The sequence below is a fragment of the Bos mutus genome, chromosome X, assembly GCF_027580195.1.
Source record: "Bos mutus isolate GX-2022 chromosome X, NWIPB_WYAK_1.1, whole genome shotgun sequence".
NCBI classification, from domain to species: Eukaryota; Metazoa; Chordata; class Mammalia; order Artiodactyla; family Bovidae; genus Bos; species Bos mutus.
The window spans coordinates 65,272,259-65,297,993 of record NC_091646.1 but is presented as its reverse complement, the minus strand read 5'-3'; the positions used below and the strand labels follow the sequence as shown (position 1 = coordinate 65,297,993).

Sequence of the window (25,735 nt, the reverse complement as noted above, 5' to 3'; positions counted from 1 at the left end):
TGTTGACTGTTTACTTTGCATTGTCTTAATTGTGAATAAGGTTGAGCATCTTTCCACATGCGTATTGGTCATTTGCATTTCTTTCTATACCCTGTTTACTTGTATCTGTTGCCTATTTTTTTCATAAGATCGTTTACCTTGTCTTATTGATTTGTATGAGTTCTTTGTAAATTATCTCACATAATTTTTCAGTTAAAATGTGGCAGTTTCACCATTGATGTTGCCATTTCTTTATTTGTTCTTTCCTTTTTACCTATTAACTATTACTGACCTGGCTTCTATACACCCAAATCAAACAATGGAGAGGACAAAGATATAAAGAGCCAGGAAACAGTGATGGTCACCAGAATTCTTTGGCTTACTAAGGACACAGAATCATACTAGAGAGGCCCTCTGGTAACTAAAGGCTCTGTTCTTTGTTACCCTTTGCCCTGTACTAAATAGAAAATCTAACTTGACAATAGAATTAAATATTTAACTTGTAATTCTCTACTGGAAAGGACAGAGAATATTGATAAACCTTCCACATTTTCTTCCCCTAAATTTGGTATAAATCTTATGGAGTGGGATTTTTTAAAAGGATTATGAGGTTCTCCTGTAACTTTGAACATTATACTCAATGCTCTGTTCCTTTGTCCTTATCAAAACCCACTGTCAAATAGGCAATGATAAGTGACAATTTTATTCTAAACATTTAGAATTAACCAGGCCTGTAGATTGTATCTAAACATTTAGAATTAACCAGCAGTAATTTTTGATCTTGCTAATGATGACCTTGGATTGTTAGAACAGCAGAGGAAATCCTTCTGTTTCTATTTGTTAGGAGCTGGATACTGAAACCTTGGGTACCTGCATAGATTTCCAGGTTGTGCCAGGCTGTGGCATTAACTGTAAAGTCACCAATATCGAAGCCTTGCTACACAAGAATAACTGGAAGATAGAGGAAAATAATATTAAAAATGCATCCCTGGTTCAAATAGATGAGAGTAATGAACAGTCATCAACTTCGTCTTCCATGATTATTGATGCTCAGTTCTCAAGTAAGCTAATTTTCTTTGTAGTACCAATTATGGGACAGTTATTAACAGGTATCTAACCTTATAAATTGAACTGTTACATAAGAAACAAAGATTGACATCATGGTTTCATTCTTGTAAATCAGTTTCACCACAGGCCTTCTAATTATTTCACTGAGTTGCTGAAGAACGTTTTTCAACTTCACTCCTTGATTACAGTAGAGGGTGACAACCCCTAGCTCTAGCTGATCTTCCATCTTACTTCAGCTGTCTTTATCTCTCACCACAGCTGCTCCAGACCTTTGGTATCTTTCACAAGCTCTTATGGGCTTCTCCCTAGTTCTCTAAGCAAATTGTCTGGCTTATTTTTCACACAAAAATTTAAGATTCTCAGACATGTGTTCTTTCAGTTTTTTTTTTTTTGCCCAGAATGTTTCCATTTTCAGAGAAAGAAGTATGCCTCTTCTTACCTAATGAATCCCCTCATCTTTGCTCCAGATCTCACCCTCTCTTGATTCCTCAAGGACCTCACACTCTGTTATAGTATATCCCCTTGCTTCTTTTTTTTCCAACTCTTTGTCATAGCTCCTTCTCCTAAACATAGAAACATTTCTCCCATCGAAATCACTGTATTCCCATCTAGATTTTTGTCCCATCTGTCTGTCTTTTCGTTAATATACAAGCTTCTAGAAGGACTAGTCTAAGCTGGCTAAATTCAATGCACAGTCTGGCTTCTGCCCCATCCATACTAGTGAAACTATTTAAGTTTGTTTAGTCCCCTCTCCAGTAGTCAGTTTTCAGTCTTCATTGCTGCCTGATTTCGCTAAGGCATTTGACAATGTTGACCATTTCTTCTGTCCTAAATTTTTTTTCTCCCATGATTCCATGACCCTGCTTTCTCTAGAGTCTCCTCTCACCAATTTGGCTGTTCTTTTAAATCCTCACCTGATTGCTCTTTTCTCCTGCTCTCAAATGTTGGGTGTCCTCAGAGTTTTGGTCTTTTGTCTTTTGCTGATTTTACATATTCTCTCTGTATAATCTCATTCATGCTTATTGCTTATTCTACCATCTGTAGGGTTTCCACTGCCACTCTAAAATCCGTATCTGCAGCAACGCCACTTTACCGAGTTTCTTGTTGGTCTATCCATCTGACCAAAACCAAGATATACATACCTAAGTGTACTTGCCACCTCCCCACCCATTTGTACTTGAGTAATTTTGCTAACATTCAAACCTGATTATATCACTTTCTGACTAATACCTTTTATTGCAGTGGTTTATAACCTATTTTTGAGTCACAAACCTTTAGAGAAATGAGATAAAAGCTATTCCCACTACTCAGAAAATTTCTGTTTTGGACATCTGTATATATCCCTAAGCCCCTCCATGGAAATCTGTTAAGGATCCTGGCTTTATAGGCTCTCCATCTCTGACAGGACAAAGTCCAGTCTCTCTGTGTTTTGTTCAAGATATATTTCCCATGATATGTCTCCTGCCTCCCTGCACCACCCATCTTGTGTTTTTCCACTGTCACGCATGTACCCTGTGTTTCATTCTTATGGAACTACTTAAAGTTTCTCTGTACATCGTGTCATTTCATGCCTGTTAGATCACTTAATTTACTATTTTCTCATCTTTGAAGACTCAGCTCACATCTCTCTTTAGTGAAGCCTCCACTGACTGACATACATAGGCAGAGATATTTGCTTTTCCTTTTTAGGCATAACTATACTTAATCTGGCACACTGCATGATAATTCTTTATCTGCCTGATTCTACTAAGTTGTGATTTCTTTATTATTTGTCTATGAATTCATAGTATCAAGCACACTGACACATAGTGATTTCGTTCATCTGACAGGTTTTATAAACACTGTTCAAGATACTAAAGAATCAGCAATGAGCAGAATAGACAAAGACCCTATCTCATGGAGTTTACATTCCTGGTGAAAGAACACTAGACAGTGTGCAAATAAATAAGCAAGTAGAGTCTATCTGATGGATAGTGCTATGAAGAAAATGAAGAAGAGCAAGTGGTATTGGGCATACTAGGGAATGCTATTTTATATAGGCTGATCGGGGTAGGCCTTATTGAGAAGGTGCTGTTTGAGCAAAAACCTAAGGCGAGGGAGGGAGAAAGTTACGTGAATATCTGTGACAAAAGCATTCCAGTTAGGAGGAATGTTGAATACAGAAGCCTTAAGTGTGCTTGACTAGTTTGAGGAACCCTGTGGCTAGAACAGAGTAAATGATTGGGAACTTTGTACGGACTTTGGTTTTTACTGTGAGGTGGAAAGCCGTTGGAGAGTTTTGAGCATAGGAATGACAGAATCTGACTTAATATTTTAAAAGTATTACTTGGGCTTCTCTGGTAAAAATACACTGTTTCTGTGGGTAGGGACAAGGACAGAATCAAGGGGATAAGTTAGTGGGCTGTTGCCATAATCTAGGTAAAAGATGATGGCTTGGACCAATGTAATACAGTAGAGGTTGTAAGAAGTGGGCAAATTCTGGATGTATCTTCTTTTTTTTTTTTTTTGACCATGCCACGTGGCTTGTGGGATCTTAGTTCCTCCACCAGGAATCAAACCTGTGCCCCTTGCAATGGAAGTCCTAACCACTGAACTGCCAGGGACTTCCCCAGGATGTATCTTGAAGGGAGAGATGACTGACATATCTTGCATATTGGAAATGGGGTATGAGAGAAACAAGCGTCAAGAATTAGGCCAAAGTTTGCAGCCTAACCAATTTAGAAGGATGGAGTTACCATTTAAACAAGATAGAGATCACAGGAGAGATAATGTTGAGGAAAAGTGATTAGGAGTTCAGTTTTTGACGTGTTAAGTTTGAGTGCTTGTTACGTATTCAAGTGGAGATGTTGTGTAAATATTCTATCAAGGAAGCAGGTGGCTGTACAAGTCTGTAGACTTGGGAGTCATCCATTTATAGATCTGTGCTCTCCGGTGTGGTAGCCACTAGTTTCATGTGACTATTTAAATTAATTAAAATTTAGTTTAAAACTCAGCCCTTCAGCCATACTAGTCACATTTCAGTGCTCAATAGCCTCATGTTGTTAGTGGCTACTGTATTAAACAGCAGATGTAGAACATTTCTGTCATCACAGAAAGTTCTGTTGGACAGTGCTGATATAGGTGGTCTTTAAAGTGATGAGACTGCATAAAATCTTCAAAGAGTTGGGAATTCCCTGGTGGTCCAGTGGTTAGGGGGCTTCCACAGTGGCTCAGCAGTAAAGAATCCACCTGCAATGCAGGAGATGTGGGTTCGATCCCTGGGTCAGGAAGATCTCTTAGAGGAGGGCATGGCAACCCACTCCAGTATTGCCTGGAGAATCCCATGGATGGAGGAGCCTGGTAGACTACAGTTCGTGGGGTCTCAAAGAGTTGGACATGAATGAAGCAACTGAGTATTCACACATGCCAATGATTAGGACTAGGCACTTTGACTGCCATGGGCCTGGGTTTGATCCCTGGTCAGAGAACTAAGATTCTGTAAGCCATGAGGTGAGCCCCTGCAAAAAATCAGGAAGTGAGAGTAGATTGGTGGGGAAGAGGTTTAAGGATTAAGCCCTGAAACACTACAAATTAAGAGATCAGGGAGATGAAGAATGATCAGTAAAGAAAACAGAAGTGGTAGGAGGTAACTCATAAGAATGTGGTGCTCTAGAAGCCAAATGAAGAAAGTATTTCAAGGAGAGAAAGTCAACTGTGTTAAATGCTAATAGAGCAAGTAAGATGAGGACTAAGAATTACCCTTTACATTTATTAAAGATCACTGGTGTACCATATGAACAATTCTTTGGCATAAGAGAGACAAAAGTTCTATTTGAACAGGTTCACAGGAGAATGGGAAGCTGATACAGACAACACTTTGTAGGAGTTTTGCTATGAACAGAAGCAAAGAAATGGGGCAGTAGCTAGAGAGATAAATGAGATCTGTTTTGTTTTCTTTTTTAAAAATAGGACTGTGTGCAGCAGAAGTAGAAAATATGATGATGCAGAAGAGAGAGGAGAGAATTGTTGGAGAGATGTTCTGAAATAGACAAAGGAGAGGGATCTATTTATGCAAGTGGAGAAGTTGGCCTTAAATAGGAGTTGGGGCTGTTTATAGTAACAGAAAATAAACTAGATCAGTATGTACAGAGGCTTAGGTAGTTGGGTATATATGGCAATGAGAGCTTCTGAAAGTTCTTTTCTGATTGCTTTTATTTTCTTCCTGAAGTAGGAAGCGCATCATCATCTGGTATGAGAATGGGAGAAAAAAAGGTATAAAATAGCCATCTAGAAGGAATGGAGAATGAATGGACTAGGGAAATACAGTAGAATTGCCAGAAAGCACTAAGGGCCCACTTAAAGTTAGTAAGATATCACTGTAGTTCTGTGTTCTTATCTAACCATTGATGGTTGTACTGATGTACACTAAATATTTTTAACTTTATTCAATTGCCATGGAAGATCATAAGGAAATGTTGAATGGAAAGCATCACCAAGAAAGTAATGCTTGAACTAGCTTCTAAGGAATATGATGCAATTTGGTATTTGGAGAGGAGTGATGAGGACCTCCAGGTGGAGGCAGCAACATGTGCAAAGGCCCAGAGGCATAGAAGAGTAGAGTATGTTCCTTGAACATTTGGAAATCACTGTCATAGGCTATGTTCTACCAAAAAAACCGATGTAGTAACTGCAAGCTTAGAGAGGAAGAATGTCCCTTAAGGGTTGTTGTAAATATTAAACAAGTTCACTAAATGTTTCTTCTGTACTTTCTTTCAGATGCTCTTAATGCTCAGCAGTACAAAGTTCTCATTGGCAACCGGGAGTGGATGATTAGAAATGGTCTTGCCATTAATAACAGTGTAAATGATTCCATGACTGAACATGAGAGAAGAGGTCGGACTGCTGTACTGGTAGCAGTTGATGGTAAGGTTTTCCTTAAGTACACTGTGACTCAGTGTTGTGATCTCAATTGTTTTCTGTATATTTTTGAGAGATATCTGAACTATGAGGGTTATTCAAAAGGAGCCTGAATGCAAAATAAAAATGTCAGCAATACATAATTGTTACTGATTAATTTAAAATTCTCTTGCATTTGCCTGGCTTTTATTAAATTATTTCTTAGGGTAAGTTTGTAGCTGTGAGATTAATTAGTTAACATTTATAATCTTTGCTAAGTATGAAGGCAATATCTTACTATGGCCTTTTTAGGTCCAGGGAAAAGCAGAAAATACCATTTACTTTCATTTTTGAAATAAAATAGCTACTGCAGTGATTTTTTCCTCCCAGTATAAAATGCCAGTTTTGAAGAAGGTATTGGGTTTCAGTTTCATTTGCCTTTAAATTAGCTGAAGTGTTTGGAGCTCTTGGCAATACTTCTCTAAAGGAAGAATGTAAGTCTTTTAGTATCCAGTAAAGTTTATTTTCATTTTCCTATTATTACCTTCATTAGTAACCCCTACCTCACTCTGAGATTTTCACAGCCAAGAATAGAGGCTTACTGTGGGGTTACTGTGGGGTTTGTGGTATTTTCACAACCAAGAATAGAGGCTTACTGTGGGGTTGTGTGGGCTTAGGGGTATTTGGAGTTAAGCTAAGCCCTGAACAACTTTGTTTAACAAAAATCATTTCTTTCTGAAATTTTAAGTCAGACTATTATTCTGCTTTCACCATATTCCAAATTCTATTTTCTGGTGCTCTTACATTAGATGAGCTGTGCGGTTTGATAGCTATTGCTGATACAGTGAAGCCTGAAGCAGAACTGGCTGTCCATATTCTGAAATCTATGGGCTTAGAAGTAGTTCTGATGACTGGAGACAACAGTAAAACAGCTAGATCTATTGCTTCTCAGGTAATGGGTTTACTTAGTAGTTGGGGTGGGAGTATGTGTTAACTTCTAAGTCTTCACATACATTTTCTTTCTTCCCTTCAGGTGCTAAAGAATTGGTACTACCTATTATTTTCATTATCCCTGAGTAGCCATACCTGGTTCCTTAAAAAAGAATTGACATACTGTCTGCGCAGGAAGGGCTTTGCACTTTTTTCTGAAACTGTTATAAGTAAAAAGCTATTTGCTTAATTCATGAGGTGCTTAGTGACATTGTACACAGTTTCTGTTGATGCTTCCTTTGAAATGTTGCTCGTAGTCTCTACCAGTGCTGCCAGCCTAAGCTAGGCTCTCATCCTCTCATGCCTAAAGTACAGCAGTAGCTCCATGCATGGCCCTCTCTAGTCCATCCTGGATACCACTGGTAGAACGAACCAGCTCTTCCGTGGCATTTTCCTGCTACTGATCCCCCACCTTTGCCTTCCCTCTAAAACTTTTCTCATGTTAGTCTTTTCTACTTTGGAATGCCTTCTCCCCTCTTCTATTGACTAATAGAAGTAATATATAAATACTGTCTTGTATAAAAAGATACAGAAGGATATAAAGTAAAAAGTTTGTCACCCTTTTCCCAAGCTTCCTGTCCAGCCCTCGCCCCTTACACTTTCTTATGTACTTATTGTTCATATACAGATGTATAGTTCTGGTATTTTCAACATAAACTGGATCATTTTTGTACAAATTGTTTAGCAGTTTACTTTCTTTCAGATAATAATATATATGCCTTGTCCATGTCCATGGAGCTTTGTCCATGTCTGAACATATAAAGTTACTTCATTCTTTCTACATCGTTGCATTGAATTCCATGGTGTGAATGTATCATAATTGGCTTAACCATTCCTCTAATAAAAAATAATAATTTATGTGCTTTTGAAAATTTTGTTGTTACAACTAAGGCAGTAATATACATCCTTGGGCATACATCTTTTATACATGTATAAGAATGTCCAAAATATAGCTAGGAATGGAATTCCTTAACCAAATGACATGCACACTTTGATAGATGCTGGTACATGCCCTCCAAAATGACAGTACACATTTACACACCCACCAACAGTATCTAAGAGAGCTCATTTCCCTGTAGTCTTACTATCCCTAGATATTACTAATATTTTAAAATCTGGACATCTGGTAGGTGGAAAATGCAGGCACCTCATCATATAAAATGATGAACCATCATTGTTATGTATATAAAATCACTATATAAAATAATAAATATTTTATATAAAATATAACAGTTATATTTTAGGCTTTGTTGTTTTTGTTATTTAGTTGCTCAGTCATGTCTGACTCTTTTTTACCCCATGGACTGTAGCCCATCAGGCTTCTCTGTCCATGAAATTTCCCAGACAAGACCAGGGGTCGAACCTGCATCTCCTGCATTGGCAGACAGATTCTTTACCACTGAACCACCAGGGAAGCCCTATATTTCATGTACTCAGTAATATTTCTTGAAATGAGTGGAGTTTGTTTTTCCTCATGTAGGTTGGCATTACTAAAGTGTTTGCTGAAGTTCTACCTTCCCACAAGGTTGCTAAGGTGAAGCAACTTCAAGAGGAGGGGAAACGGGTAGCAATGGTAGGAGATGGAATCAATGACTCCCCAGCTCTGGCGATGGCTAATGTTGGAATTGCTATTGGCACAGGCACAGATGTAGCCATTGAAGCAGCTGATGTGGTTTTAATAAGGGTAAGTCTGGTGGCCTGACCTTTCAGGAGTGTGAGACTGCTCTGCATGGTCAGAGATGATGTTGTATATTGAACACAATGACTCTGTCCTTCTAATTTCCATCCTCCTGGCCTTTGAGAAAGGGAGAATTCAGGATGGGAGTATGAGAAGTCTTAGTAATTACTTTCATACTTTCTCAATTCAGGGGAGCAAATGAGAATGACAAACTTCTAAATGAATTAAATTTAGGAATATACATAGAACACAATTATCTTCAGCAAGTACTTGCTGAAGTTATTTTAGTGGGGTTTAGTCCCTGTACCAGCATACAACTCTAAAAGTGTTTTCAGAACCCTGAGAAAAAAATTCTGAAAAACCTCTTCCAAGACTGACTCAAATTTTTAGCAGTATCTGAGATTTGAGTTAATTCACATATTTCCCTAAGATACACATCATCTTTGTCATACATGGTATCAAATACAAGTTATTAGTTAAGTTAGAATCTATTGCTAATATCATAAAAATTTCTGTTCTCAGAATGATCTTCTGGATGTAGTGGCAAGTATTGATTTATCAAGGAAGACAGTCAAGAGGATTCGGATAAATTTTGTCTTTGCTCTAATTTATAATCTGATTGGAATTCCTATAGCTGCTGGTATGTGATGGTTAACTTGTGTTGCTTTTTTCCTGAAGTCATTAGATGTCTACCATATTGGAAGTTTTAGTCTTCTTCTTACTGGTTTTGAGCCCAGTTTTGTATGTAGCCTGCTGGTATGGTGAGAGATAATATTAAAGTGAAAGTGAAAGTCACTCAGTCATGTCCAACTCTTTGCGACCCCATAGACTATACAGTCCATGGAATTCTCCAGGCCAGAATACTGGAGTGGGTAGCCTTTCCCTTCTCCAGGGGATCTTCCCAACCCAGGGATCAAACCCAAGTGTCCTGCATTGCAGGCGGATTCTTTACCAGCTGAGCCACAAGGGAAGCCCAAGAATACTGAAGTGGGTAGCCTATCCCTTCTCCAGTGGATCTTCCCCACCAAGGAATTAAACCAGGGTCTCCTGCATTGCAGGCAGATTCTTTACCAACTGAGCTATCAGGGAAAATCAGTAATTTAAATTTTCAGCATTTTCATTATGCCTTAAAATGTATTATCATTCAGACAGGTTTATTTTATTTTACCTTTTTTTCCCCTCCAACTTTGTATTTTGAAATTTTCAAACCTACAAAAATAAGGGAAAAAATGATATAATAAAATCTGTGTACCCTTCGCCTAAATTCACAGTTAATATATCTTGCCACATTGCTTCATCTCTTTCTCCATATGTACTTATTTACTTGGTCATTTATTTTTTTTTGCTGAAGAGAATAAATTTACCTTTAATCTCACTACCCAAATACAACTATTGTTGGTATTTTAGTTTGTACATATCTTTCTGATCTTTTTTACTCTGTATCAGTTTTTATCTTGTTTCATTGTTGTAATTATAACACATAGAGAATGTTCGTAATGTTTTAAGATACCAACAGTTTTTTAGGTTGGGGAGCCAGGGGTGTGTGTATGTGTGTGAGAGAGAGAGAGATTGAACAAAAGAATATGACCCCCCCCAAAAAAAGAATATGAACCTCCAAAAAGCAGGTTAGAGTTATTTAATAAGCATCTGATCATCCCTGTTACCTAGGGGCTTGGTAGGTGTTAACAATAACATGAGAAAAATAGTTATCAGACTTCCCTGGTGGTCCAGTGATTAAGAATCCTCCTGCCAATTCAGGAGACACGGGTTGAATCTTCCCTGGTCTGGGAAGATCCCAGATGCTGTGGAGCAACTAAGCCCATGAGCCATAACTACTGGAGCCCACGCTTCTCGACTACTGAAGCCATCACAGTGAGAAGCCTGCACACTGCAGTGAAGAGTAGCCCCTGCTTGTTGCAACTAGAGAAAGCCCATGTACAGCAATGAAGACCCAGCACAGCCAAAAATAAATAAAAATTAAATATTTTTTTTTAAAAAGAAAGAAAAATAGTTATCACATTTTGTTCTCTCTGGTTAGAGAGCCAAAGATGAACATGAAGAACATGAGAACAATTACAAAGCTGGTTATCAACAGGGAAACACAGATACAGAGAAGACACAGTAGAACAATCAAAGTCCAGGGAGATTAATTCATGGAGCAAATTATTTTTGAAAAATTATACAAGTAATATATGGTCACTGTAGAAAAAGTACAAAAATACAGATTAGCACATAAAAAAACTACAAGTGCAGTAAGTCTATCTCATCTCTATCATTTGAACAAATTTTAAAATGTCTGTCAAAACCAAGTGTAGATAAGTTTGTAGAATATGAACTCTAATACACTACTGGGGGGTTTGTGATCTGGTATAGCCACTTTGGAGAACAACTGAGAAGCATCTACCTAAAGTTGAAGGTGTGCCCATGTTATAATCCAGCTGTTTCACCTCTAGGTATGTACCCTAGGGAAGTTCTCAAACAGGGGGACATGTACAAGAATGTTCACAGCAACACTCTGTTAGTGAAAAATCAGCAACGACATAAATCTGTACCAACAGGAGGATAAATTGCTGATTAAATATTGAGGAAGGAAATGATTTGTATATATGTATTAGGAACACATTGGCAATGTGTTTAGTACTGTCTGCTCTAATTAATCCAAACTTATTTTCTAGGAGTTTTTATGCCCATTGGTTTGGTTTTGCAACCCTGGATGGGATCTGCTGCAATGGCTGCTTCATCTGTTTCAGTAGTACTTTCTTCACTCTTCCTTAAACTGTAAGTATAATGGCTTGCTCACGCTTCTCTTTTGTATTCCTTTTATCACCCACAGTCAGTCTTGCTAGGTTTTATTCTTGTATTGATTAATGATAAGCCCAAACTGTTTTTAATAATAAATATTAATTTTATGTAATTATCACCTTGTGTAGTCTATACAGAGCAACCACAAGCACTGCGGGGTGTAAAATCTAGTGCACTGGCTCTGAGAAGTAGGATTCTGATCATGTGACCTCACACAACTCCTTTTGAGCTAAATTCGTAGCAGGGGCCACCTTTATACATTTCATACTATCCAAATCTCTTTTCATTTTTGAATGTAACAAGCACCTGGTTCACATTTGATTATTTCAAACTAGTATACTTTTGCATCTTTCCAGTTACAGGAAACCAACTTATGAGAATTATGAACTACATGCCCGAAACCAAATGGGACAGAAAAGTCCTTCAGAAATAAGTGTTCATGTTGGAATAGATGATACCTCAAGAAATTCTCCTAAACTGGGTTTGCTGGACCGAATTGTTAATTACAGCAGAGCCTCCATAAATTCACTACTGTCTGATAAACGATCACTAAACAGCGTTGGTACCAGTGAACCTGACAAGCACTCACTCCTGGTCGGAGACTGCAGGGAAGATGACGACAGTGCGTTGTAACAGACCACAGAGAATGCTGCTAGATGATGTTGTCCTGCACTGACACAGTATTCATGATCACCTTAGCTTTTTAAAATATTGCAAGGCTTTATGTTGGTCTCATGCTCTCATTTTAGGGAACCTATTTGAATTGCATTTGTCTGATGGCAAAAATATCTTTTTCAGGGCATCAGCTCAGAACCTAGCTTTATTGAAAATGAAATTCCAGTATTTTTTGTTTTCACTAGCAACAGATAAGGTAGAGCAGTGAGGTTTACAAGTCCTACAGCTGAAGATGCTGAATTGCTGCTGAAGTCATAAATAATTTTTTATTTGACTAAAAGTTCAAGAAAAGATAATTAAACATTGTAAAATTTGAGTGCATAATCTTGAGATTCTTGAGCCCTTCTCCCTGCCTGCCAGATTGGGGAGCAGTGGCTTTCAAAGCACTGTATAAAACATCTAGTTTTTGAAGAAAAACAGTAGAAATTGTTTAAAAATAGACGTGCCTTATTTATTACAGGCTTTCTTCCCCTCTTATTCTCCCTGCATCTTGGTCTTTGTGGTTGCTTTCTTAGATGCCCCAGTGTGTTTACTTTTGTTATGTTCTTTCAAGTGAGCTAGTGTAGATAGCTTCTCATTGACAAAAGTAACTGACAACTTTTCCAGTACCTTCTTTGTTTCTTTGTCTTGTAGCTCAAAGACCTTAAGGGCCTATATAGTTCCCTGCTTCCCATCTTTCCACTATTAAAAAAAATAGATCAGATTCTTCCTTCAGTGACTCCTTAGCTCTGTGTAATCTTTCAGTTCATTCCTGCTGAGTTCAGCTATAAGTTCTTAGTATTGTCTGTCAGCCTTGGTTCAGAAACTTAAGATTTTGTGCCACTTCTACAATTGATTTTTTTCCCAAAGATTGACACTACCATCTTTAACATATACTGGTCATAAAGTTACCTTGTTGTTATTCTTGCTGTTCTTCAGTCACTCAGTCACATCTAACTCTATGCCACCCCATGGATTGCAGCATGCCAGATTTCACTGTCCTTCACCATCTCCCAGAGCTTGCTCAAACTCATGTCTATTAAGTCGGTGATGTCATCCAACCATCTCATCCTCTGTCGTCCTCTTCTCTTCCTGCCATGAATCTTTCCCAGCATCAGGGTCTTTTCCAGTGAGTCATTTCTTTGCATCAGATGGCCAAAGTATTGGAGCTTCAGCTTCAGCATCCATCCTTCCAATGAATATTCAGGACTGATTTCCTTTAGGATTGACTGGTTTGATCTTGCAGTCCAAGGGACTCTCAAGAGTCTTCTCAAACACCACAGTTCAAAAGCATCAATTCTTCGGTGCTTAGCCTTGTTTATGTCCAACTCTCACATCCATACGTGACTACTGGAAAAACCACAGCTTTGACTATATGGACCTTTGTTGGCAAAGTCATATCTCTGCTTTTTAATATGCTGTCTAGGTTGGTCATAGCTTTTCTTCTAAGGAACAAGCTATGGTCACAGTCTGTGACTGGAACCCAAAAAAATAAAGTCTGTCACTCTTTCCATGTATTCCCCATCTATTTGCCCTGAAGTGATAGGACTAGATGCCATGATACTCATTTTTTGAACATTGAGTTTTTTTTTTTTTTAGAAACAGTTTATTTTCCATCAACCAAATTTCCATTTTGGTGGAAGTTTGTGGAAGTTCTACAAGTGTCTGGAAGAACAGCTTACTACCACTCAGTGGTGGTTCCTACCCATTCCGTGGCCTGGGTGGTGGGGGCTGCAGACCAGTCTTCAGTGGAAGGCTGAGCACTCCGTTGAGTTTTAAGTCAGCTTTTTCACTGTCCACATCTAGAGGCTCTTTAGTTCCTAATCACTTTCTACCATAAGTGTGGTGTCATCTGCATATCTGAGGTTGTTGATATTTCTCCTGTCAGTCTTGATTCCAGTTGTGCTTCATCCAGCCTGGCATTTTGCATGATGTACTCTGCATATAAGTTAAACAAGCAGGGTGACAATATATAGCCTTGATATACTCCTTTCCCAACTTGGAACCAGTCTATTGTTCCTTGTCTGGTTCTAACTGTTGCTTCTTGACCTGCATACAGGTTTCACAGGAGGCAGGTGAGGTGGTCTGGTACTCCCATTTCTTTAAGAATTTTCCACAGTTTGTTGTGATCACAAAGTCAAAGGCTTTAGTGTAGTCAATGAAGCAAAAGTAGATGTTTTTCTAGAATTCCCTTGCTTTTTCTTTGATCCAATGGATATTGGCAATTTGATCTCTGAGTTCCTCTGCCTGTTCTAAATCCAGCTTGAACATCTGGAAGTTCTTGGTCCACATACTGTTGAAGCCTGGTGTGGAGAATTTTGAGCATTACTTTGCTAGCATGTGAAATGAGTGCAGTTGTGTGGTAGGTTGAACATTCTTTGGCATTACCCTTCTTTGGGATTGGAATGAAAGCCTGGATTCACTAAATCTGTCCTTTTTGGAAAGAATACAAGACATTAGCTGATATTTATAATTTAATAGATTTTAATTGTCTTATTGTTTTAGATAATCTCTCAAAATGACTTTAAAATAATGCCATTACACTAAGCTGCTTTTTCCAAAAACTATAGTAAATTGTAATACAAATTGTAATACAGAAATAAGAATTTCCCTAGATTGTGATACGTTTTAGCCAAATCTATATTTGTCTGTAGTTTAAAATATTTGCACTTGCTAGTTAGTGTGATTGGCAGATTTATAGGCTTCTCATTGGCATATAAATTTAGAAATTGCCCTGTGAGTGCCTGGGAGTTAATACATTGGTCAGAGGTATGGTACTTGTATGACTATTTAAACTAATTTGTTATCTGCAAGGTGGATTTCAGATGCAGAATATGTAAGTGAAAAAAACTCGTAAGTTCCTAAAATCTATTCCCATTGTCACATGTAAAGCTACTAACTCAATGCCTAGCACATAAGATTTATACTCAGTAAATATTAATTATTATATTAAAAATTGTTTTTACAGAGCAGAGTCAAATCATGTGGGAGTAGGGGATGGGTTTCTTCTTCCCCAACTTCCTTTTTCTCTTGTTCTTTCATACAGACTCAAAAAGTTTACAACATAATTCTATATTGACTTATTTTTTTTTACATTGACTTTTAAGATTTGGAAAAGATCTCATTTTTATCTCATCTATCTTGAAAAGAGAACTAAAATGTGATGAAGGTGCTTTTAATCTAGAAAAGCAAACCAATTTTAATGAAATATGAATGAATTTGTATGTCTAGGCTCTTTTTAGACCAATGCCTATGCCATCTTCCATGCTTTCAATTTGAATTTTAATACTTGTTTCTTATTTCAATTCCAGTGGTCCATCATACCATAACTTGTTTCTTCTAGAAGAAATAGCTAATACAAAAAAATGTATAATAGAGACTTTTGAAAAAAGAGACAGCTTTCCCCTCATTCTCATTCCTATCTCCCTGAAGCACTTGAACATAGCCAGTTACTACGTTTATTTCATGTGTGTGTTAGAGTTGTCCATTTGGCCCCACATGCCAAGAGATGCACGTCATAGGTCAATGAGAAGAGAGCCTATATAATCTGAGAAAAATCAAGAATATAATTTAGCCTTTTGTACAGGAATAGAAAACATGCCATTTCGAAAGAATCCTGCTTTAAATATCTGTCACTATCTTTGAATTCTCTTCCGCAAGTCTCTTGCAATTCTGAGCTCCCATTAGCTTCATAGAGCATATGTAGTCACCAAACAGAGAGGTGATATATGGAGGGGATCAAAAACCCTGCTTTTAGTTAGCAACTAGCTTTAGGTAATTATTTACTAATGAGAACAAACTTTATAAATGTGTGCATATGCGTCTGTGTTTACTCGTATCATACATGTATACACATGTTACCATATAGAAGGAAATGGATTTATATTTGAATTTGATATTAGAATATTTGAAGTTCGTTTTTTGTTGTTCCTTCGTCACTCTTCTGTATTCATTCAGCAACCATGCCCTCAGTCTGATGATAACAAGGATGTTTTCATATTCAGTGCTGATTCAGACTCAACTAAGGGGCATCTTTTATCTTAAATACCCAAAGATGCCTTTTAAATTTCAAAGGTTAAAGCATAACTATTTAGTGTCATAGTCTAAAGAAGTATGGTTGTCAGTTGTGACAATAGAAGTGTTATTTTTCCTAGTTTAGTATCAACATTTTAGAGTATTAGATTTGATGCCTTGTGAACAAATAATTTTATACTTTGCTTTAACTTTTTAAAAGTTATTCTATTGGATGTATTCCTTGTTAAGAATACTTAAAATTGCATTGTAGACAAAATGTTTCCAAAAATTTAAATGTCCATATCTTTTATATACACAGCTTAAAAATCAAAAATGTGTGCTCTTAGAGAATTTATTCTATTACTTGTGAATCTTGCTTTTAAAATTATTTTCCTTAATATTTATTTTACTCTATTTTGTTATTTCCTTTGGGTGAGGCATCTGGTTACTGGTTGTTTTAATAAGAATAAAAACATTTCTGGACTCACTCCTTTTAGATTTTTTTGTTTATTTTCTATATTTTAAAAATACTGTTTTACCAAATATAAAATATTTAGATTCATGCCAAATTATTAGCTATTTTTACACTAACTTTCTGTAGTCTTTCTGAAAGTTTATCTGGTATGGGTAACCAGATAAAATACAAAAGCATGAATTCTTGTTCTTCAGTGAAAAGAGCTTCTGTAATGGCATTGATAATAAATGCCTTTTATAGCCAAAACCAGGCGTCTCAATCTTATGCTTTTAAAGAAATGTTTAATTAACCATTGTTGGTTAATACCCAAAACATCAGTGGACAATGTTGTGCAATAATCATCTTCTGTAGTCAAGATATTCAGTGGTTTGTTTTTCCATAAGCATGCAATTGATCATATTTCTGCCAAGGATGTGCCTTCAACTTTACAATTATAGTATTCTAAAAAAAAAGAATTTTTTTGTCAGTGTCTGTTTTGTTATATCATCCAACTCCTCTACCAGAAGTTCCAAACTACCTTGTGGTTTTAGGTGTTTTTTTTTTTTTTTTTAATCAACAATGGGGCAGGATTGGAGGCAGTACCACACATTCACTAAGAGTGAGAGGGAAGAAATCTGTTTCCCTTCAGACTTCACTCCTCTTGCTGTATCTTTTAGTGAGGATAAGAAACAAAGGAATATAATTGTCCTCTTTTCCTTCATAGCCTGTAATACTTTCTTTATAGATTGTCTAACCTAAATGAGCTAAATGGAGACAAGAGCTTTTCTAGCAACTGGGAAGTCCTATACAACAGTGTGTATGAGGATCCCGCTGAAAATATATTCCCATACCTAAACACTTATTCAAGTTAAGAAGGGTTTTAAACTTATTTGTAAGGAAAAACTAAGTTTTATTTCCCTCTCAAATCCTTGGGATTATTCAGGGTATGAAAATAAGATTAAAAATGAAAATAGAAGAAAAAAATCACTGAGGTATCTGCTTGGCTGGCCAGCCCTCTTTCTTACTGGAGTCTTGACTGACCTCTGAGAAAGACGTGCAGTCAGGTTTCAAAACCTTCCAGACAAAACCAAAGCAAAACAAAGAAGCCAGAAACCTTCTGTTGGGGGAGGCTTTAAAGGCCCTGCTAAAATTCAAATAGAGATGAGAGAGATTGGGCTGCTGCTTTCACAAATTTGACTAGAGCCAGTGAGCCCTAGTCAAATTTGTGAATTGCTTAATGCTTCCTTTTCATAGATGTGACCACTAGTTGTGGAAATGAGTGATGAGTAAGGTGTGAAAGGCAAGGTTCTTGAGGACAAGGTTTAAATGAAATTGCTAGTATAAATAGGATCTCATGCAATTTAAATCTGAAAACTTCTATGCAGGCAGTTCTCTGAAAAAGTTTGAAATAGTCTTTGGCATATTGTATCTATTGCCCTTGAATGGCCCCCAGCTTTTCATTGTCAAAGCCCTTCCCCCAGCCCCCAGGCCTGTCTGTAAACTGAAGTGCTGCCATTACTTGAGCATTATTTGCTTCTCCCTCACCCAATCAAAATTTCAGTTTCTTCATTGCAGTTATTAGCATCACATAATAAAAAACTGAGATGAATTCATTCTAAAGTACTAATGACCTTTAGATCTAGCCAGAAGTATTAGCAATTACTTGAAAAGATTATTTTAAATCCAAATAACTTTATAAGTATTGAAATGAAAAACAACAGGCCATGTAGAAGAGGTCATATTGTAGAACACAGAATCAGTTCTAAGCTCTTCTTCCTTCTTGTAGCTTTTTACCTTTCACTTTGCATCCACTGTTTCTTTTCTTTAATATTTATGTATTTATGGCTGCACTGGGTCTTTGTTGCTGCATGCGGGCTTTCTCCAGTTGTGGCAAGTGGGACCTACTCTCTAATTACAGTGCACATGCTTCTCATTGTGGTGGCTTTTGTTGCAGAGCATGGGCTCTAGGGCATGTGGGCTCAGTAGTTGCAGCACCAGGCTTAATTGCCCCATGGAATGTGGGATCTTCCAGGATCAGGGACCAAACCCGTGTTCCCCTGCATTAGCAGGTGGATTCTTACCCACTGCACAACCAGGGAAGTCCCATCCACCATTTCTTTAAAAGCACCACATCTCCATAGTGATAGAAAGAGCATTGATTTTGGAGTCCACCAGACCTATTTGCAATATTCCAGTTCTGTTGTATACCAGCTGGGTGACTGTATTATTTAATAGTTTCCTATTGCTGGTATAACAGATTATAATAAATTTTGTATCTTTAATTTTTATTTTATATGATAGTTGGTTTGCAATATTGTGTTAGTTTCAGGTGTATAGTACAGTGATTCAGTTATACATATATCCATTCTTTTTCAGATTATTTCCCACTATAAGTTATTATAAAATATTGAGTAGGTCCTTGTTGATTATCTATTTTATATGTAGTAATGTATATATGTTAATCCCATATTCCTAATTTATCCCTCCCCTGCCCTTTTGTCTTTGGTAGCTGTAAATTTTTTTTCTATGTCTGTGGGTCTATTTCTATTCTGTAAATAAGTTCATTTGTATTTTTTAATTAATTAATGTATTTTAATTGGAGGCTAATTACTTTATAATATTGCAGTGGTTTTGCCATTCATTGACATGAATCAGCCATGGGTGTACATGTGTCCCCTATCCAGAATCCCCCTCCCACCTCCATCCCCATCCCATCTCTCAGGGTCATCCCAGTGCACCAGCCCCGAGCACCCTGTCTCATCGAACCTGGACTAGTGATCTATTTCACACATGATAATATACATGTTTCAATGCTATCTCTCAAATCATCCCACCCTTGCCTTCTCCCACAGAGTCCAAAAGTCTGTTCTTTACATCTGTGTCTCTTTTGCTGTCTCGCATATAGAGACATCTATATGTCTCTCATCGTTACCATCTTTTTTAAATACCATATGTATGCATTAATATACTGTATTGGTTTTTTTCTTTCTGACTTACTTCACTCTGTATAATAGGCTCCAGTTTCATCCACCTTGTTAGAACTGATTCAAATGCATTCTTTTTAATAGCTGAGTACTATTCCATTGTGTATATGTACCACAGCTATTTTATCCATTCTCATTTGTATTTTTTAAAGCTTTCACATATAAGTGATATCATATGATATTTGTCTTTGTTTACTTCACTTAATATGATAATCTCTAGTTGCATCCATGTTGCTGCAAATGGTAATTTCATTCTTTTTTTCTTTTTATGGCTGAATAGTATTCCATTGTATATATGTACCACATCTCCTAAGTATAAAGGAGATATATTATGTCACACAGCAAGAAGTCCTGAGAGGGGCAGTTCCAAAGTTCATTACCACTGACATAATCAAAGACAAGATGGCTATAGCAGCTCCTGGAATCACAGCTTCACTTAATAACATCCAAAAACCTTGTGTCCCAGGTTTTTAAAAACTTCTTATTTAAAAAAAAATTAGGACTTCCCTGGTGGTCCAGTGATTAAGAATCTACCTTCCAATGCAGGGGATGCAGGTTCAATCCCTGATCAGGGAATTAAGATCCCACATGCCATGGGGCAACTAAGCCTGTGAGGCACAACTAGAGAGAGAAGCCTACACCCTGCAAGGAAGAGCCTGTGGGTCATAGCTAAGACCTGATGCAGCCAAATTAATTATTTTTTTTTACTTTGAACATACAATAAAATTGGTTCTTTCTTTTGGTATACAGTTCTGTAAGCTATAGTACATGTAAACACCACAGTAGTCAGTATACAGAAGAGTTCTACTACCCACCAAAACTCAACTCATGTTATCCCTTTGCCACATTTTCCCTTCATTCCTAACTTCTGGCAACCACTGATCTACCTTTTTGTCCTTATAATTTTGACTTTTCAAGAATGCCATATAAATGGAACCATACATTGTGTAACATTTTGAGATTGACTTTCACTCAGCATAATAACTTTGAGGTCCATTAAATTTAATGTGTATATTAATGACTTTATTTATTTTTTTTTTTTTTTTGCTCTAGTGGTAGTACTACATTGCATGGACTTAGCATTGTTTTCTTATTCCTTTCTCCATTGAAGGGTATTTGGGTTGTTCTAGTTTTTGGCAGTTGTGAATAAGACACTCATGAACATTTGGGTTTAGGTATTTGCATGAACTTGGGTTTGCATGGACTTAAGTTTCATTTCTCTAGCAATGTGGTTCTCAAATGGGGGCTATTTTGCAATCCCAAGGGATATCTGACAATATATGTTTGGAGACATTTTGGAGACAAAATGGAGACATTTTGTTTGTCTCATCTTGGTGGAAGGGGGTACTACTTGCATCACTGGAAAGCACAAATCAGGGATGCTGCTAAACATCCTCCAAAGGATAGAACAACCTGCTTCCCACCACCCAATCAAGAATTAGCTGGCCTGATATGTCAATAGTGCCAGGGTTGAGAAATCCTGGTCTAGGGTAAATGCTCAGGAGTTTGTTTGCTGGGTCATATGATGAGTGTCTGTTTGTAAGAAATAACCAAACTCCTCTAGACTGGTTGTGCCATCTTACATTCCTGCCAGTATTATAGGAGAGTTCCAGCTATTCTTGCATTCATGGATCACAGCCTTGTGGCAAAGGGGCTTGTATAACTCAATGACGCTATGAGCCATGTCGTACAGGGCCATCCAAGACAAATGGGTCATAGTGAAGAGTTCCTACAAAATGTGGTCCACTGGAGAAGGAAAGGGCAACCCACTCCAGTATTCTTGCTCTGAGAACCCCATAAATAGTATGAAAACACAAAAATATATGACACCAGAATATGAGCCCCACAAGTAGGAAGGGGTCCAATATGCTACTGGTGAAGAAGGGAGGGCAATTACTAATAGCTCCAGAAAGAATGAAGTGGCTGGGCCAAAGTGGAAATGACGCTCTGCTGAGGATATGTCTGTGGTCAAAGTAAAGTTTGATGCTGTAAAGAACAATATTGCATAGGAACCTGCCAAGGATATTGCATAGGAATAGTTAGATCCATGTATCAACCCAGTTCACCAGCAGAAAGTATAGGGATTAAGAGAAGCCACATGGTCCTGGGTAAACAGTGATACCATCACAGCTCTGTTCCTTACTGGCTAGGTGACCTTGGACTACTTATTTTTCTGTGTCTGTTTCCTTATCTAAAAACTGGAATAATGATATTTACTTCATAGAGTTACTTGTTACCCGAGTAAATACATGTAAAATACTAATTACACCTGGCACATGATAAATTATTTCTATTTATTTATTATTTATTGGCTGCATTGAGTCTTAGCTGAGGCACATGGGATCTTTCCTTGTGGCACAGAGGCTTCTCCCTAGTTGTGGTGCACAGGTTTAGTTGCCCCAAGGCATGTGGGATCTTATGTCCCTGACCAGGGATCAAACCCACGTCCCCTGCATTGGAAGGCGTATTCTTAACCACTGGACCACGAGGGAAGTTGCCATTACCTATTTTTATTCGAAAACAAAAGAGGATACATAGAATAGGTGAGAGTTTTGTAAAAGCCAAAAAGGGGTCCTTTCCTCCCAAAAAAGGCATTGCTACAAACCTCAGGGATCTTGCTAGGGAATGTCTCCTGACTCACAAAAAAAATATGTTGTCCAGGGGTTAACCCCCCTCCCCATTATGATGTTTTTGCAAAACATACTATTCTGCTTTTATCTCTTTTTTTCTGAGAAACACCTCTACTGAAACCTTGTAGTTTCAGTACTTAAAAGTGAGAAGGACTGGGCTCTCAAAGGAAGGTTTCTCAAAGGAGTGTGACACACGTGGTAGAAAATCTTGGCCCCAGATACTCTAGAGGTGTATGAAGGAGAGAGTACTAAGGTTAAAACTACTAAGACCTGGCTAGAAGTTTCTCAGTTCTGCCAAGAATTGGCCCTGTAAATGGGTTTTTGTGATGTTTCTTCCTCCCACCCTTTAGTAATGGTTTCAAGTTAGTTCTTGATCATGTTGTAGGTTCAGAATTCAGTCTCTTTACAGGCTGCCGGGGTCCAGCCCCAGCAGGATCCAGGGGTACCCTCAGGATGACGGCCTAGGTGATAAGGATAGCAAAGCGGAGAGATCAGAGGCTTCATCTTCCTTGATTAATACAGAAAGCCAATAAAGCGCCTGTGTTCCAAGGAGTCATCCTGAAAGAAGAACAGAGAGAGAAAAGGAGAGAAAAGGGAAAAAAAGAACAACAAGGGGAGACCAGGCTTCGGTGAGCGAGGCCCATAACTTTATTTTCAAAAGGAACTTTTATACCTTGACTTGTACATAGAGGGAAATGAAAGATGCAAAGTCATAGAGTCAGCCCAAACGTTACATCCGTTTTGTCTTTACCAAAACCAGGATTTTTTCTGCATGCCTTTCTCATAAACAATGTTGTGTACATTACCTTCTGGCCTTGGAGGCCTGTGGACATTTTATGACCCTTTTTTGATAAAGGCTGATCAGCCAGAAAACTTGTTTTCCCTTAAAGTGTTTCTTCTTTATTTCTCCCAGCCTCAGAATGTACTGAACAGAGTTACATTCTCATGGAGCAAAGGTCCAGTGGGTCACAACAAAGAAAGAACCAATTAGCTCAAAGGTCTGATGTGGTTAATTCCAAGGCTGCTACTTGTTTTTCCTACATTCCAACTATGTTAACCAATGAAATCCCAGGTACACAATGGATAAGGGATATGGGAACTTGGCAGCAAGCATTGGCCCAATAATGAAGCCCTTTACCAGTACTATCTATTCTAATAATTTTTCATCCCTTAAAGGACTCTATGCTCATTAGGACTTTTGGAATGTTTTGGCTTCCTGTGCCTTACAAGGCTGGGGAGTTGTGAACAATCATGTGTGTTAATTGCAAGAGTATGGATAAACCTGTCAGGCAAGCTAGAATGCCAACAGAGGGGTTAAAATAGAAATATTCCTTTCATGCCCAGGAGACTTATTAGTTAAAGCCCTAAGTTGACTTTTTTCAGAGAAAGGTGCTCAGGGATAGCCCCCTGTTAATGTCAGAAGAGTTGGTGAAAGGCATAATATAATAAACAGTAGACAGATTGTGGTTTTGGGGTAGATGCTCGAGCAGATTCAGGGGGTCCCTTGAGGCCTGATCCGCCTTTGCCTGTCAGGTCTCTTCCGCATGACCTTTGTCATGGGTGGGATCTCCCCTGGTGGCTCCCGGCAACAGGCTTCTCTTGGGCATCATTAGGAGAAAGTAACAAATTCTGCACTTCAAACCAAAGAAAATATAAGACAACACAGGCAATACTGTCAAACTGGCAGCCAAGTTTGTGGTAGAAAGGAGTCACAGGGGAAGGAAGCAGGATGAGACAGCCTGACCACAATGCTCAGACACAGCTGAGATCCGGATGAAGATGAAGCACACCCAATCCATATGTGCAATTCTAGACATTTTGGTTAGAATTTCTCTCAACGCAGGGCTTGAACCAGCAGAGTAACCCCAAGAGCTCCAAGGGAGGAAGAAATCTGGAGAAACTTGTTGGGGGCAGAAGGTGAAATCTTCTCACTAAAAATGTTTGTTTCATAACACATGTCAAGCAGGATTTGAAACTCCCTTAGTTCCTGGAAAAAAAAAAAAGATGAGATCCAAAGAGGAAGAAAATGCTTTTAGCTTGGTCACATGTCCTAAGACCTCAGCAATCATCTTGAGGTTTTGAAGATTCCCAAGAGAAAAGTTTCTCATTTTAGAGAAAGTCTGATTACAGAAACATGAGCAGTGGGAATATGTACCAAGAGCTTCTCACAGGTATTTTGTTTTCCTTGACCCTTGGTTGCATCTCAGCAATATACAGGGAATTATGGGAAGAAATCCTCCCAGAATGGTAGCAAGAGATAGATAGCAGTATTAGAGACTGGAGGATCAAGAAAATAATGTTTTTTCAAAGTAATTTGTTCACAAATTCCACTATAGACAGTGGCATTACATGGAGGCGGCATAGCATTTCTTTTCATATCACTCAACAAGCCTTATTTCCTACTGCTTATTTCCTACCTTTCCACCTGTACCCGATGACCTGAGAAACTCTAAGAATTTGGGACCTGAAGAGATATCTGCACCTCCATGTTCACTGCAGTACTATTCACAATAGCAAAGATCTGGAAATAAATGTCCAACAGCGGATGAATGGATAAAGAAAATGTGGTATGTATATGCAGGGAATAAAATTCATCCATAAAAAATAGGGAAATCTTGCCACTTGCAACAATATGGATACACTTTGAGAGCACTATGCTAAGTGAAATAAGTCAGAGAAAGACAAATACTATATAAGCTCGCTCTTATGTGGAATCTAAAACACCAAATTCATAGAAACAGAGACCAGATTTGTGGTTGCCAGAGGCAGGAGGTGAGGGTAGGGCAATTGGGTGAAGGTGTTCAAAAGGTACAAGCTTCCGGTTATAAGATAAATAAGTTCTGAGGATCTAATGTACAGCATGATGACTGTAACTAAAAGTACCATTTTGTATATTTGAAAATTGCTAAAAACAGTAGGTCTTAACAGTTCTCTTCACAAGGAAAAAATTTTTTGTAACTATGTGAGGTGATGGATTTTAGCTAAACTTATTGTGATAATCATTTTTCAACATATACAAATATCACATCATTGTGTTGTATACCTTACACAATTTTATGTGTCAATTATATAACAATATAACAATAAAACTGGAATAAAAGAATTTGGGATCCCCAAGTACATCCTAAATTAGGTGCTGCTGTAACTACTGGGCAGAATATACTTTCTAACTTTTCACAGTCCTTTAAAAATGCACTTGTTAGTCTAATAAACTCACTAAGATTACATATGCAAGTTTAGAGCTAATTTTGATTTTGACTACCACAGTGATTCTTGACTGGGTTTCACAACACCTCAGAAGTATCAAGAGTAAGCATTTAAAAGAAAAGAATAGAATCCTAGATAGCATTCTGGGCCCATGTCACCCTCAGTCCCTTCAGCAGTACTTGGAGAGCAGGTGTCAAGATCTGTTTGCACCACCTGTGCTGGGGTGGTAAGAGCACTGGAGTGGAGGTCAAGAGGACTGGATTTGTTATGTATTGAAGTATAGCTGATTTACAATGTTGTATTAGTTTCTGGTGTACAGCAAAGTGATTCAGTTATACATATACATATTCTTTTCCATTGTAGGTTATTACAAGATGTTGAATATAGTTCCCTGTGCTAT

General features: G+C 37.8%; 1 protein-coding gene across 1 annotated transcript in view; it reads left to right on the top strand.

Moving 5' to 3' along the window:
- The window catches only part of ATP7A (ATPase copper transporting alpha), a 128,295-nt gene extending 111,457 nt beyond the window's left edge, over window positions 1-16,838 (top strand). The window contains exons 17-23 of the mRNA XM_005888672.3: window positions 824-1,040; window positions 5,803-5,949; window positions 6,732-6,874; window positions 8,393-8,596; window positions 9,113-9,230; window positions 11,266-11,368; window positions 11,749-16,838. Coding sequence (XP_005888734.1) covers window positions 824-1,040; window positions 5,803-5,949; window positions 6,732-6,874; window positions 8,393-8,596; window positions 9,113-9,230; window positions 11,266-11,368; window positions 11,749-12,025 — 1,209 coding nt within the window. The 3' untranslated portion in view covers window positions 12,026-16,838. The remainder of the gene's footprint in view (window positions 1-823; window positions 1,041-5,802; window positions 5,950-6,731; window positions 6,875-8,392; window positions 8,597-9,112; window positions 9,231-11,265; window positions 11,369-11,748) is intronic.
- Window positions 16,839-25,735: the final 8,897 nt, after the last annotated feature.